The 13,739-nt window shown below is 36.0% G+C and overlaps 1 protein-coding gene across 1 annotated transcript in view; it reads right to left on the bottom strand.

Moving 5' to 3' along the window:
• Positions 1 to 3,503: 3,503 nt before the first annotated feature.
• TIC110 (translocon at the inner envelope membrane of chloroplasts 110) overlaps positions 3,504 to 13,739 on the bottom strand; it is a 32,584-nt gene continuing 22,348 nt past the window's right edge. The window contains exons 9-15 of the mRNA XM_077377596.1: positions 12,756 to 12,880; positions 12,522 to 12,622; positions 8,987 to 9,203; positions 6,162 to 6,316; positions 5,694 to 5,819; positions 4,493 to 5,461; positions 3,504 to 3,888 (exon numbers count right to left, since the gene is read on the bottom strand). Of these exons, the coding sequence (XP_077233711.1) occupies positions 3,646 to 3,888; positions 4,493 to 5,461; positions 5,694 to 5,819; positions 6,162 to 6,316; positions 8,987 to 9,203; positions 12,522 to 12,622; positions 12,756 to 12,880 (1,936 nt within the window). The 3' untranslated portion in view covers positions 3,504 to 3,645. The remainder of the gene's footprint in view (positions 3,889 to 4,492; positions 5,462 to 5,693; positions 5,820 to 6,161; positions 6,317 to 8,986; positions 9,204 to 12,521; positions 12,623 to 12,755; positions 12,881 to 13,739) is intronic.

Consider the following 13,739-nt stretch of genomic DNA (forward strand, 5'->3'; position numbering starts at 1 on the left):
CCTTTTTCTTGTTCCGAATTCCCATACGAGAATTCGGCCTCATCCACAACTTTTCACTTTATTATGAGGTTAATATTTGGTGATTTTTCTCTGTCGTGTTTTCCTAAAGCCTGCATATGATACACAATTAGCCATGACAGTGCTGAGAAAGTGACTATGCGAGTAATGAATCACATTTACATGCTTCGAAATAACTCCATGATATTATATTATGATCCTTGTAGTTCACCCTTGTGATTCAACCCTTTGTCAAGATTCTTGATTGTGATCAATATGCATATTTATATTGGTTATCTTCTGTCAGTGGTTGATTATTTTAGCAGAGATTTACAAACTACATTTTCAAATGCTTTAATAGTTAAATATGTTTATTTCAATATGCTAATTAGTCAGTGCTTGAGTGAATTGTGACTCTTAAGCAACTAGCTTGCATGAGATTGAAGCTTACTTTGGCATATGTCATGCAACTCTAGGATATACCGATGTTCTCAATATGAGTAATCAAAGTTAGATTAGTAACTAAGAGCAATTTAGAGTTAGTCTGACAGTCGCTTATTTTTTAAGTGAAAAATATAATATTTTAAGTATTAAAAAGAGTTAATGACATTCTAATAAATACTTTGAATTCTTTGTCAGCATAACTACAACTATTTGTAGAGAATTTATGGGTGGACTTGAAATTATACACATATCATATAATATATATGTAAAACAGAATCTTAGACGACGTGAATGCGCCATGTGACACCCCTTCTATTCCAAACAAAATTCTCTCTTAATTAAAATTTCAGGATTGTTTCCTACTCTTTCTGTCTCATAAACGCATAAAAATCTTTGAGAATTGGTTCCATTTTTTTTTTCTCAGCCAACTATTCCCTTTATTCTCCTACCCATCAATTCCCTCTCTTAAATAGGTTAACTATCTATTTTTTAGATATCGTCACCTTTTTTCTTTTTCACCCCGTGCATCGCACTGGTTGCCCACTAGTGATTGCTAAAAGTTGAATCAACTTAAGCTTTCAAAAGTCAAGGAAGGTCCATAGGGTTCGAGTTTAATTTTCACCAAAATGTCTGTTTAATATTATTGATTTTTCACTAATATATATATATATATATATATATATATATATATATATATATATATATATATATATATATATATATATGAGGAAATTGTTGGTGAGCTTAAGCTCACCAAACTTATGGTGAGCTAGCTTGCCCAATCACATGGGGGCCCACTTTGTTAGGATGATCCAAATCATTCATTTGAAAGTCCCTTACATAGATGGGGGGTGTACCAAAAATCAGCTTCATAGGATCATCCTAACCCCTCCATTTGTGGAGGACAAAAATGGACAGACACAAATCTGCCCCATTTTTGTCCTCCACAAATGGAGGGGTTAGGATGATCCTATGGAGCTGATTTTTGGTACACCCCCTATCTATGATAAGGCCTTGCAAATGAATGGTTCAAAGAAGTGAATATGGTACCCAAATAATGATAGATATGTAAAAAGCAGGTCCGATTACGCCTATTTCTAATCCTAAATGGAATGTAACGACGTGGGATCCGAGTGTAGCCCCACCGATTGGAACACTGAGAGGGGCTCCCGTGTTAATCACTTCCATTCCTCTCATCAGACCACTCATAGCTACGGCTCTAACTCGATTATTTCCTAATAATTGTTGTACCTCACAAGTCACATTAATTTGTTGCTGACCAACAGTATCTCGACCCTTAACTACCAAAGCGTTGTAAATATTGAATGACATCTCTTATGTCAATGACACCAAAGGGATCTTAAATGAATGGAATTGGGATATGGATGGAATATAATGAAATAGAGCCACTTTGAGGTTCCCTATAAAGATGGCTTTTCCCGGTTGAAATGAAACATTTGATTCATGTAACAGGAGAAAGATTTTCCATTCCTTAGTCGGAAAGATATGTGGCCATGAAAGAGGGATTAAGTGGAACTGAATTGACCGGTGGTAGAGTCGTGGAAACACTTGTTTATTCCTAGATTCGGGGGTTTTAGCTATAGCCGAAAAATATGGAAAGATCATTTATACTGATACTGACAAGGTTGTTTTATCAGGTAATGGAGACACTACCATAAGCATTCGGGTGTGGTCCAAACCGGTACCAATATGAATAAAGAAAAACTCGCTTATTACTGATTACTGATAGGTTCGGGTCATTGATTTGATTTATCAATAGAATCAAATCAATAGTCAATTAGTTTTCGACTTTTTAGGAATATATTGGCTGATGAATTAGTAGTTGTTGTTCTTGTTGCTTTAGTACCTTTAGTGGTTCCTATACCTGTCATGTTTCTTAGATTATTTACAAGCGGGATTCAAGCTCTTATTTTTGCGACTTTAGCCGCGGCTTATATATAACAGTCCTGAGGTGGCGCTAGCGCTACCTTATATGAGATGCCGCTCACAAAACATAGGGGGCCCACTTTGTTTGGATGATCCAAAGCATTCATTTGATAGGCCCTCACATGGATAGGGTGCCCACAAAAAGTCAAGTCCATAGGATCATCCTAGCCCTTGCATTTGTGAAGGTTTAGATTTCTGGAGGTTTATATCCATCCGTTTTAACCTCCACAAATAGAAGGGTTAGGATGATCCTATGAAGTTGATTTTTTGGGGCACCCTATCTATGTGAGGGCCTAAATACTTTGGATCATCCAAACAAAGTGGGCCCCCTATGTTTTGTGAGCGCAACCTCATATAAGGTAGTGCTAGCGCCACCTCAGGAACCCTTTTCTCATATATATATATATATATATATATATATATATATATATATATATATTAAATTGAAAAATTTCTTATGAAACTCATTTTATTTGAAAATTCACATTTAACTTGAGCTTTCGAAAGGCAGAGATAGATATTATCGAATTAGAATGCCCTTTTTAATATTATCGAATTCGCAATTGAAATACAAATAATAGATAATAAATTATTATTTTTTATGAATTTCCCATCTAATTTGTAAATTCAAAAAAATACAATACTCTTCAATTATTTGCCAATTTTTTAAGTTTAGATGAGGACATGAACAATTCAGGATTTTTTCAAGAAATTTCAAGTCATCTAAAGAATTTTGTGACTGCATGATATTATCGAAGAAATAACAAAACTCGATAAAAAGAAAAGTGAGCCCAACGGAAAGAAGCCATGGATGTAAACTTAGCACCAAAAAACAGGGGAGGGTGAGTAGAGAATAGGTGCTAGAATATACATACAAAACTGTTTATGTACGCATCTCTAGCACTAGGATTCGAGTTTAATTCTCCTAGTAATGCTGTATTTGATGCTATCCGCGTAAAACAAGGCATATATTTGTCTGAATTACTAGAGATTTTGAAAAAGTGTCTTCAAAATGCCATAATTAGGCATTGCAGCTGTTTTTGTGGCTATCTATTTCCTGCATTATGTGCTTTCTTTTAAACTATCAAGACTCAACCCAATTAAGCTAACAGACATAACCAAATGGAGCACTCGTTGCATTCCCACTGTCTTTAACCATCACCAAACTATTAAGGGAGGGGAAGTAGACCCTCTTCTTGCCTGCCTGCAAACTGGAAAATTCTATTCCAAAAAACTAGCTAAATACCAAAATTGGAGCTAAAATATGAATGGTTCCTCTTCATCACCAGTGAGCAAATCTCTATCTGGCCTCTCTTTCAAATCTTCGACGGTTGAGTCGCTAATGCCAAGAAGATACTGCAGACGGGAGAGCTTATCAGGTGGGGGGTCGCTCTTCATGTAGACACAATAGAGGTCAACAAGCTCTTCTGGCACTTGCCATGACAAGGGCTCAGCAGGCACTGCCTTGTCACATGCCAACAAGTCCTTAAGAGAGGAAACCTGCAACCAAAGGAAGATGTTAGCCTCATCTGCTCATAGTTTGATCCACTGCATATGGCTCCACCACTCTATTTTACTTTCCGCTACATAAACTCTATTTAGTTTTTAACTTATCTGTAAAAGTTTTAAATTTCGGCCGAAATGAGAAATAGCCGAAACAAAATTTACATGAAATAATTTTTACAAGATTTTGGCGAAATTTCACAGAAATTCCAAAATTCTGAAAATTTGAAGAAATTCTGAAATTTTGGTTTTGCCCTTTTTTACGAAATTTCCACCTAAATTTTTAAAATGCCCACCAAAATTGTTGAAATTTCCCCCGAAATTTTAGACATTTCGGCGGAAATTAAAAAAAGAAAGAAATAAATTATTATCATATTTTTACATGATTTCGGCCAAAATTTCCAGGTGGTGGCCGAAACCGACACTGAAACAGAATTTTAAAACCTTGTCCGTAAAAGCTGTCAATCTAGATAAACTCAACTCAACTAAGCCTTTGTCCCAAACTAATTGGGGTTGGCTGATGAATCCTTTAGAGCTGTCGATCAAGATAATCATATTTTAATTTGGTGAGGTATTTGAGTACAAATGGAGAAGTTCATACCACTTCAGCTGGTTTCCTCTGACGTAGCAATGCCACGGCTTGAATCAATGACTCCGAAAGCCTATTCTTGGCATGTTCATGCACGACCTGTTTTGCCTTTTCAGCATTTATGCTCAGATCTGATGGAATTCTCACATAAACTTCCTCTTCATCAAACTCCCCAGTACCCAACGAGAAAATTTCGTTCACTGTCTTCTTGAATAGGCCCTCACGTAACCTTTCCGAGATCATGTTGTCCAAATCCACACCGGCCCCTTTCAGTTCTCGGACCTGTTTTATACCGACCCTTCCTTGACCCAAACCTGTTTCGACCGCAGCCGCCACCTTAGTTGTTATTATACTCTTAATAATCTTTTGCGCCGCATCACTTGGGAGACCCACTTGCTTTTGGACCTCATTGAGCTGCTCAATTCGAGCTTTAGTTAGCTGTCCATCGGCTAGAATCACTTCTGCTTGTTGCCTAAAAGCCTGCTCAGCTAAACCCTTATGAACTTGCACAATCTCTTTATCGGTGAGTCCTAAGATCCCTCCTAGCTGTTTTAAAAGCAGAAACTCCGAGCTGTCCTTCTTCGTGGTGATCTGTGCCCCAAATGGAACGACAGTGACCTCCCCTTGAAGACAAAATAGCAAGTAGGTCTTGTAAAGGTCAGTCCTGTCCCTTATTGGGAGGTCATCCTTGAGAGTTATTTCAGTCTGTCCAGGCTTTCCTAGCTTTGCTTCGAGCCCCTTGTTCGGTCTTGTCTTTCTTAGGGTTTGTAAGGACTCCCATTCATCTTCTTCCTCAATTTTCTCGGGTTCCTTATCAACTGGCTCGGGCAATGTGGGAGTGGACTCTCCTTTGATATCGGCAATTAATTCAGTGACAACCAGGGTGTTGAATGCTATCATCTTCCTTAGTTCTTTTGCAGACTCAGTTCGGCTTCCAGCTGATCTAGCTCGTTTTATGTAGTTTATAAACATCATGCGTACCTGCAAAGAAGACATAAAAAGCAATAAAGAACATGTTGGATTGCCTACTTCAAGAAAGGGAAAAAAAGACATGCCGGGTTGAATGTATCCCATTCTAGGATGTAGTCTTTTTAAAAATTAAAATGAAAACCTCAGATCGTTGAATCATTTCCTAATGAATTAGAAATGATTTCCCCAACTGAATGAATCAAGGCCCGTATAAGATGTGATTGACAGGGAAGAATAAACATACTGCTTTGCTAGCAATCTCCATGGCAGCATCCCTTGTTAAGCGCAAGCCTTGAGAGGCCTTCCTCACAGAGGCTCTAACATCAGCATCATATCCATCAACACCGGATGCAATTGCATCCTTAACAACCTGTAAAAACATTTACTGCAAGTATTAGCACTAATGCAAAACAGAAAATAACCTATACTTATTTATCGTGGGGGGTGTCTGTGTGTGTGTGCGTGGGGGGGGGGGGGGGGGCGCTCGTCTTCATATTGCAAAATTTGCTGTAGTTTATCAGAATTCAAAGCAGTCCCTTCAACAATGCAAAAGCAGACAAAGTAAATGTAGGTTACCAAGATTTTAAGATCATTTGAGAAGTTATCTCCCCAGATATGTTTAGGACCTAAACTCTTCACAAACTCGGGTTTAATTAATTAATTACCATGATATGCTAATATGAGGAAATGTGCAAAGATAATTATGACTCACCTTTTCAAACAAGCGACCACAGATATCTGCATGTGCTGCATCAATAGTTTGCTGAGGAACACAAAGCATAACTCGTAACCGCTGTAAAGTAGTAACATCCTCCTCAGACAACTCTCCATTAGCTACAGAATTCTGAAGCTTCTGCCGATAGATCTCTGAAAGAAGATTGATAGCACAATATCAAATATGGTGTTATCTCTACATCTAACAATCTTAAAGTTGATCCAACATGGTTGTCATAGAAACCGATCCACAATTCAATTTGAATGGGTCCTATTTCAACAAATATAATTTACAAATTTCGCAGTTCTGTCAAAAAACAGAATTTTTAGACTTGATGATTGCTACCAGTAGTTTTTATTCTTCTTTGAAATGAATTGCTAGAAGTAGTTTTGGGTTTTGATATTGCTTTTATCTTTTAGACTGAAAGAAAATGAAATGGGGTTAATGGTAAGTTGGTAACATAATGAGAGTGGCTTCATTTTATGATTCTGATTGATTAAGATGCGCTATGCTGATGATTACTACATAGAATGATGGAAATGCCTGGAAATGTTGTACTTAACCAAAAATTGACAAGGAAGTCAGAATGCTACTGCAGAGCTTTCAAAGGGGGGTTGCTCATCACTCCATAACTAAAAGTTGACATGGAAGTCGGTATCTAGGGAAATCTGAATATTCAATATTTTTTGTGGCAAGCAGAAAATGCTCTCTATTGTGCATCATACAAAAGACATTCAGCATGTCGGTCACATTATACAACCAATTGAGGAAGATAAAGATTCATAACAATTAATCAATGGTGCTAAATGAATGATGTGAATATATATATATATATATATATATATATAGCAGAAGAGAAAAGGAGAGAATTATTTGAATTTCTCCCAAAATCCTATAAGAATTACACATCACTTTTTTTAACTTTTTTTTAACAAAGGCACCCATTCAACCCACATATTTTCAATCCTACCCCCTCCTTTATGCTTTTTAACAAAGGCACCCATTAAAGCCACATAATTTCAATCCTACGGTCCTTTATGTTTTTTTATTTATGGAAACCTCTAGGGCCTGTTTGGATACCCCTTGGATTTGGATTTGGATTTGGAGGTGAATTTGGATTTCCAAACTCCATGGATTTGAAATCAAGAATTTTAAAATTCACAAATTTATAAATAATGCCGTTTGGATGACCATGTATAGATTTAGATTTCAAATCTAAATTAATTTTTTTTTTTGTTTGGATGCTCTTTGGATTTGAATTTGAATTTGAAATCTAACAAAACCAAAAAGCCCTAAAATACTTGACATAGGGGCATTTCAGCCATTTTCCATGATCCAGACGTATTCTAGTCATTTTACCCTATATGGGGGTATTTTGATCATTTTTTATGTCATAAGGGTGTTTTGGTCATTTTCACCCGGTATAGGTGTATTCCGGTCATTTTGCATGGCTCGGGGGTATTCTAGTCTTTTTACCTAATATAGCGTATTTTTATCTCATGGGGGGTATTTTTAGTCATTTTTCATGAGCCATAGGTCATTTTTACTTGATATAGGAGTATTTCGATAATTTTCCATGATCTTGGGGTATTTTAGTCATTTTACCCTATATGAGGTTATTTTGATCATTTTTATGTCATAAGGGTATTTTTGTCATTTTGCACGACTCGGGGGTATTTTGTCATTTTTACCTGGTATAGGGGTATTTCTAGTCATTTTACCTAATATGGCGTATTTTTATCATTTTTATCTCATGAAGGTATTTTTAGTCATTTTAGTCATTTTTTATGAGCCATGGGTCATTTTACTTGATCTAGGGGTATTTTAGTAATTTTCCATGATATTGTGGTATTCTAGTCATTTTACCCTGTATGAGGTTATTTTGATCATTTTTGTCATAAGGGCATTTTAGTTATTTTGCACAACTCGGGGTATTTTGTCATTTTTACCTAGTATAGGGGTATTTCAGTCATTTTGCCTGACTCGGGTTTTCTAGTCATTCTATCTAATTCGATGTATTTTGATCAGTTTTTAATGTCATGTGGGTACTTAAGTCATTTAACACTCTTTTGGTATATTTTGGTCATTTTAACTCCTTACGAGTCAAATTTAGATTTATAAATAACCTCTCGTAGAAAGGAATTATAATTCCAAAAATTTACACTAACATGAGGAATTTGTAAATCTTGTGGATTTCACTCAAATCCAAATCCAGATGTCATAAAGGCTTGCCAAACGCCGAATTTGGATTTAAAAATCCAAATTCACCACCAAATCCAAGGGGCATCCAAACAGGCCCCTATAGATTGGAGGACTAGGATCAGCCTATGGAAATGATTTTACGGGCACAACCTATTGATGTTGTGTTCCATCACATGGGCGGTTTGGATCAACCTATGATGTGGCTCGTGCATCGCACGGGGTTTTTTACTAGTGTGTATATATAGGCTTGCCAAACGCCGAATTTGGATTTAAAAATTTGGCCGAATTTGGATTTAAAAATCCAAATTCACCTCCAAATCCAAATCCAAGGGGTATCCAAACGATCCCCTATAGATTGGAGGACTAGGATCAGCCTATGGAAATGATTTTACGGGCACAACCTATTGATGTTGTGTTCCATCACATGGATGGTTTGGATCAACCTATGATGTGGTCCGTACAGTTCTTTGTCGGCTCGTGCATCGCACGGGGTTTTTTACTTGTGTGTGTGTGTGTGTGTGTGTATGTGTGTGTATCTTATAAACAAATGAATGATAGCATTCAACAGTGCTCCAAATGAACAATACATGTAAGAAAGAAAAGAAAACACCATCAAATACCTGCATGGATCTCACTAGCCTTCTCAGGATCAAAGTGCAATTCATCGCAGAGGTCTTGAAGGAACGCTGCCTTGCTAGCTGCAGCTCCCAAATCACCACTTGAAACGGCCAGTGAAAGCCGTCTGCGATAGACCTTTGAGATAACTTCCATTATAATGGTTTCAGCCTCACGTTTGCCTAGCCCAAATATGTTCTTCAATTGCTTCCAAGCCACAATCTACATATCCCCATAAAGAGGGGGGGAAATGAGAAAACGGATAAAACTAATATCTGAGGAGAAACATGAAAGCAAAATAACTACTATAAAGCTACACAGCCAAAAAAATAAGAAAAGAAAAGGAAACATAAAAGACTTAGGAGCTAGAATATATACGGAGCATCAAAAGCAAGAAGTTCCACCAATATATGCAGATAAACAAAGAGTCTACTCCACAGGTAGTCAATGACATGCAACTAGGTGCTTGGGTAATCAATGGTGCCTCCATGCCTAGGCGAAGGTCCCCAAGGTTTCTAGCCTATCACCTAGGGTGTAGAAGAACTATACCCTAGGCGAACCTCGTGCCAAGGGTGGTAAGTGCAACCCATACAACAAAAAACCACTTCTCCCTTAGGTGAAGGAAATCAACTATGGATGGGGCCCATTGATCCCTCTAAACCCAAGAAAATGTCATCCTCCTCTCATTTTGCGAATGAAAATAGTAAAGTCGTATTTAATTTTCAAAAATAAAATAAAATAGTAAAGTCATATAGTATATGCCTATATGTAAATAAGCAAGGATATGCAGAACAATCAAAATAAAAGCAAATCAGGAATAATCCATATCAACCATTTACTAAGACACTTCATACGATACTAGAAGCAAACACAAGAAGATGGTGAAAAACCAAAGAATTTATGTGTTTTATAATGTTTTTTCCAAATTATAAAGGACTTGTAATTACAATTCTCTACTCAGAAAGAGGGAGAATGAGAAGCTTTTCCGAAGGAAGAGAAAGTGCATATGCTGATGTGTAATCCCCACTTCTAATCTCATCCAAAGAAGATGGTGAAAAAACAAAGAATTTGTGTGCTTCAGGCGGAAGGCAAAAATGGTCGCCAAAGAACAAGGTCAAAAATGAAAGAACTTACCTTCTTCTTTTTGTGATGGTTCAAAACAGCTATAGAATTTGTTCTGCTAGTTCGAACCGGTCCTATCCACTCTTTCTTCTTCTTCACCTCCTTATTGGTTCAAAGTAAACTGGTTCAATTCCTTAAAACTCATCCTCCTCTTCTTCCTTCACACGAAAGGGTTTTTGAGGGCTTATTCTAATCTAGGATGGAAAGGAGACCTTCCAAAAAAAAGCCTCATTTTCTTTTACACTAAACTTAATCAGGATAAATTGCATTAATCATACGACTTACCATCAAATAGTATTATTCAATTGACAATCGCACGATTCATATAAACTATGTTCGAATAGTATGATTCAATTGACAATCGCACGATTCATATAAACTAGGTTCGAATAGTATGATTCAATTGACAATCGCACGATTTATATAAACTAGATTCGAATCGTATGATTCAATTGACAATCGCACGAGTCATACAAACTAGATAGAATCACGGGATTCAAATCGAAATTCATAAGATTTGATTTGAAATGCAAATCGGAACATTTTCAAAACATTGATTTCAAAGACCCAAAGGGAGTTTAGAAACTCAAACCCAGGCAACTAAAGAACCCCAATCCAATTAACTTGGTAACTTAAAAATTCAAACCTTTTAAACTTGGAGTAAAAAAGAAATATATCTGGAAGCATCTAAAAATTATGATAATTAACCATAATCCTCTATATTGAAAATAATCAAAACCCTGGATTTTTATTTTTTTAACAATAAGCAAAAAAAATTTATTAAGTAAAAGAAATATAAGGAACATGTGCATAAAAAAAAGCACAATAAATGACAGATTCTATTCAAAAAAAAATAAATGACTGAGATGATCAAGGACTCAAACATGTAGGCAATGCAAAGAAAACCAAACCAAAAACACCTTAACATCACAAGACCACAACGTTGAACATGACGACGGCATGATGCTATCACACCGTTTGAGCTCATTTTCACCTGTTTTAAAGACTCCTTGTACTTCATATTCTACCGTGTGTTTTAGTGGCTATGGAAATTCAGCGTGCCCACCTGATATGCATCAATCCCTCTTGTTTAGGAGGAAGTCACTTTCGAGTTCAAGTCGCCATAAACCATATAATTTGCATCGATCTTCTCCATTTCTCGAAAATTGACTCTTGCAGCTTCCATTTGAAGATCTCATTGCAGTGCAAAAGATGTTGAATAATCATTGCACCTTCCACTCCTATAGTCTACTGACAAAGTACAACTCCACTTCTATTTTAGGTTTCTTACGTACAGAACTGGTTCACATTTCTTCAATGGATTATCTCATATAAAATCATCTCTGGGAATTCTTGTAAATTAGAGACACTGCAATCTGTAGCTAGGAGAAACATACATGTCTTCCAAAAATATAATCTCTGATGCAGATTGTAGGCCCCATAATCAGCATATGTGCCCATTAGGACTTTTACGGAATTATTTTCATTTTATTTAGTTTCTAGGACATTTATTTCCATGTTATTTAGAGTTAGGAATTTTATTTCCATGATACCAATTCGAGAAGTCCACACACCCAAACTCAATGCTAACAGATAATGCGAAAGAGATCTAAATTCAAGTAAAGTAATAGGAAAAGAAAATTAACAATCAGATCAAGCATATAGTAGAGTTGTTAGTACAGCGGTAGAAGAAAACCCACAAAATCCTTCCTTGATTTCATAAAATTCAAACAGCAATAAGAGAATTTTGATGTTTTGTCATACTAACTTCAGACTAGTTTCCCATCCCAAAACTTTGCAAACTCACTTCCCAAAAACTAGAGAAACATAATCAATTAGCTTTGCTAAGAAACCAAAACCGACTTAACAAGAAAACCATCCAGAAGCATCTAATAATCATGGAAAAGAAAAAAAATGAATAAAAGCCTAGATCTTATTACCAATGGACCAGTGAACCCCTCTATTGATGTCAGCATGACATCATGATGATGTTATGGCTCTTGTTGTTGCTGCTCTTTTATTGTGATCTTGTGGGATTTGAAATATATGGACCCACTTATTTGCATTGTTAGATGCTCCTTACGAAGAATTAAGCTAAAACAATACTTATGATGAGTTGTGGATGTAACCATACAGGCATCAGCAAAGCAAACAGTAACTACAAACGAAAGTGTCAAACCTAGAAAAGAACCTCTTGTTTAGGAAAATTTGTTCTGACAGCAGGAAGGAGAATTCTATGTACAACACTGAATTCCATACACGATGATAAGAAGTGAATGGTTAAATATTCAATGAAAACTCTATGCTAAAATAAGGAAATAAAAATCGTTGTATTTAGCAGTATAAGTATATAAATGGCCAACATATCAACCACAAAGAGAGATAGATACACTAAAAGATAGACGAATATTGTATTACCTTGTTTTCTTCAAGACGGCCACTTGAAAAAGATTCCGCCACATACGCTCTAAAGAGGAGCTTCAAATCATCTATCTTTCTGTCACTATCATATTCACCACCTATGACAAAGATCCACATGAATATCTGCATTTCCTATGGTATTTGATTTCTGAACATGCTACAGTATTGATTTTTTTTAATGGCATGCTACAGTAGTGAATGTAAAAGAAATATTTCCAGAATCCTATATACCTATTAAGGAAACAGGCCCAACCCAAGGGGCGAAGTGGCTCACTTCAGGATGTTTACTTAGTAAGATGAGTGAATTATTAAATGCCAGAATCTTATCAATTTCTTCAGCAACATAGGTTGCTCCCCTGCAGAGAAACCTCAGTTTTGTAAGCAAAAAGGAAAAAGGAAAATATAGATGATATAGAATTTATGGACATATAGCTAATCAACAAAATAAGTACTGTGGTGTGCATAAATTTGGATTATCAATTTGACAGTGCTCCTATGATTCGATTTCATAGCAAGGAAGTAAATCTGAATTTCAAGAGAGAATAATCCCTTCTTGAAAATAATCCATGCCATATACATAGGCCATTATTGGAAAATAAACAAAGTTTTCAGAAATAAACAGTCTCAGTAAAGCTCAAGCCAATTCAGTACTAGCTACATAATGACAAATATTGTTTTCAGGAAATTCTTCGAAGCTTATCAAATTTTAAAGCCTTTCTGTGGATATTACTGGGAAATCATGTACCAAATGGTAAGCATAAAAAAATATCAAAATAAAAAAGGAACATAAATATAAAGTGAATTTATAAAGAAAAGAACTCGAAAACATAATATTGGGAGAAACGTGACAACTTTTTTTTAAAATGTTGCAACACAATCACCATTTTCCCTCTTTCACATAACCTCATGATATGTGGAAATATTGTGGATATTGGTCCCACCAAAAGCTCAAAGCAACCATGCAAAAAGTTTATCAGCCATTGCAACCACAACAATGATAAAGCTAAATCTTCAAAGGTAGAGTAACGCATGGTGCTTCACCATTTAGTTGGAAAACAAGTAAACTAAACAGTAGCAAATCAGCCCCATGATAGTCTATGTTTCTACAATTTCTAGGGAACCAAATAATAGTGATAACCATGGGTTTAAATATCGGTTTTGGTCCTTACTGAAACCGATTTTTTTTTTTTTCAATTTTCGGCAAAAATGACCACA

Source organism: Tasmannia lanceolata, unplaced genomic scaffold (genome assembly GCF_043159265.1).
Source record: "Tasmannia lanceolata isolate RefF3 unplaced genomic scaffold, GAP_Taslan_0.1 ptg000004l, whole genome shotgun sequence".
NCBI classification, from domain to species: domain Eukaryota; kingdom Viridiplantae; phylum Streptophyta; class Magnoliopsida; order Canellales; family Winteraceae; genus Tasmannia; species Tasmannia lanceolata.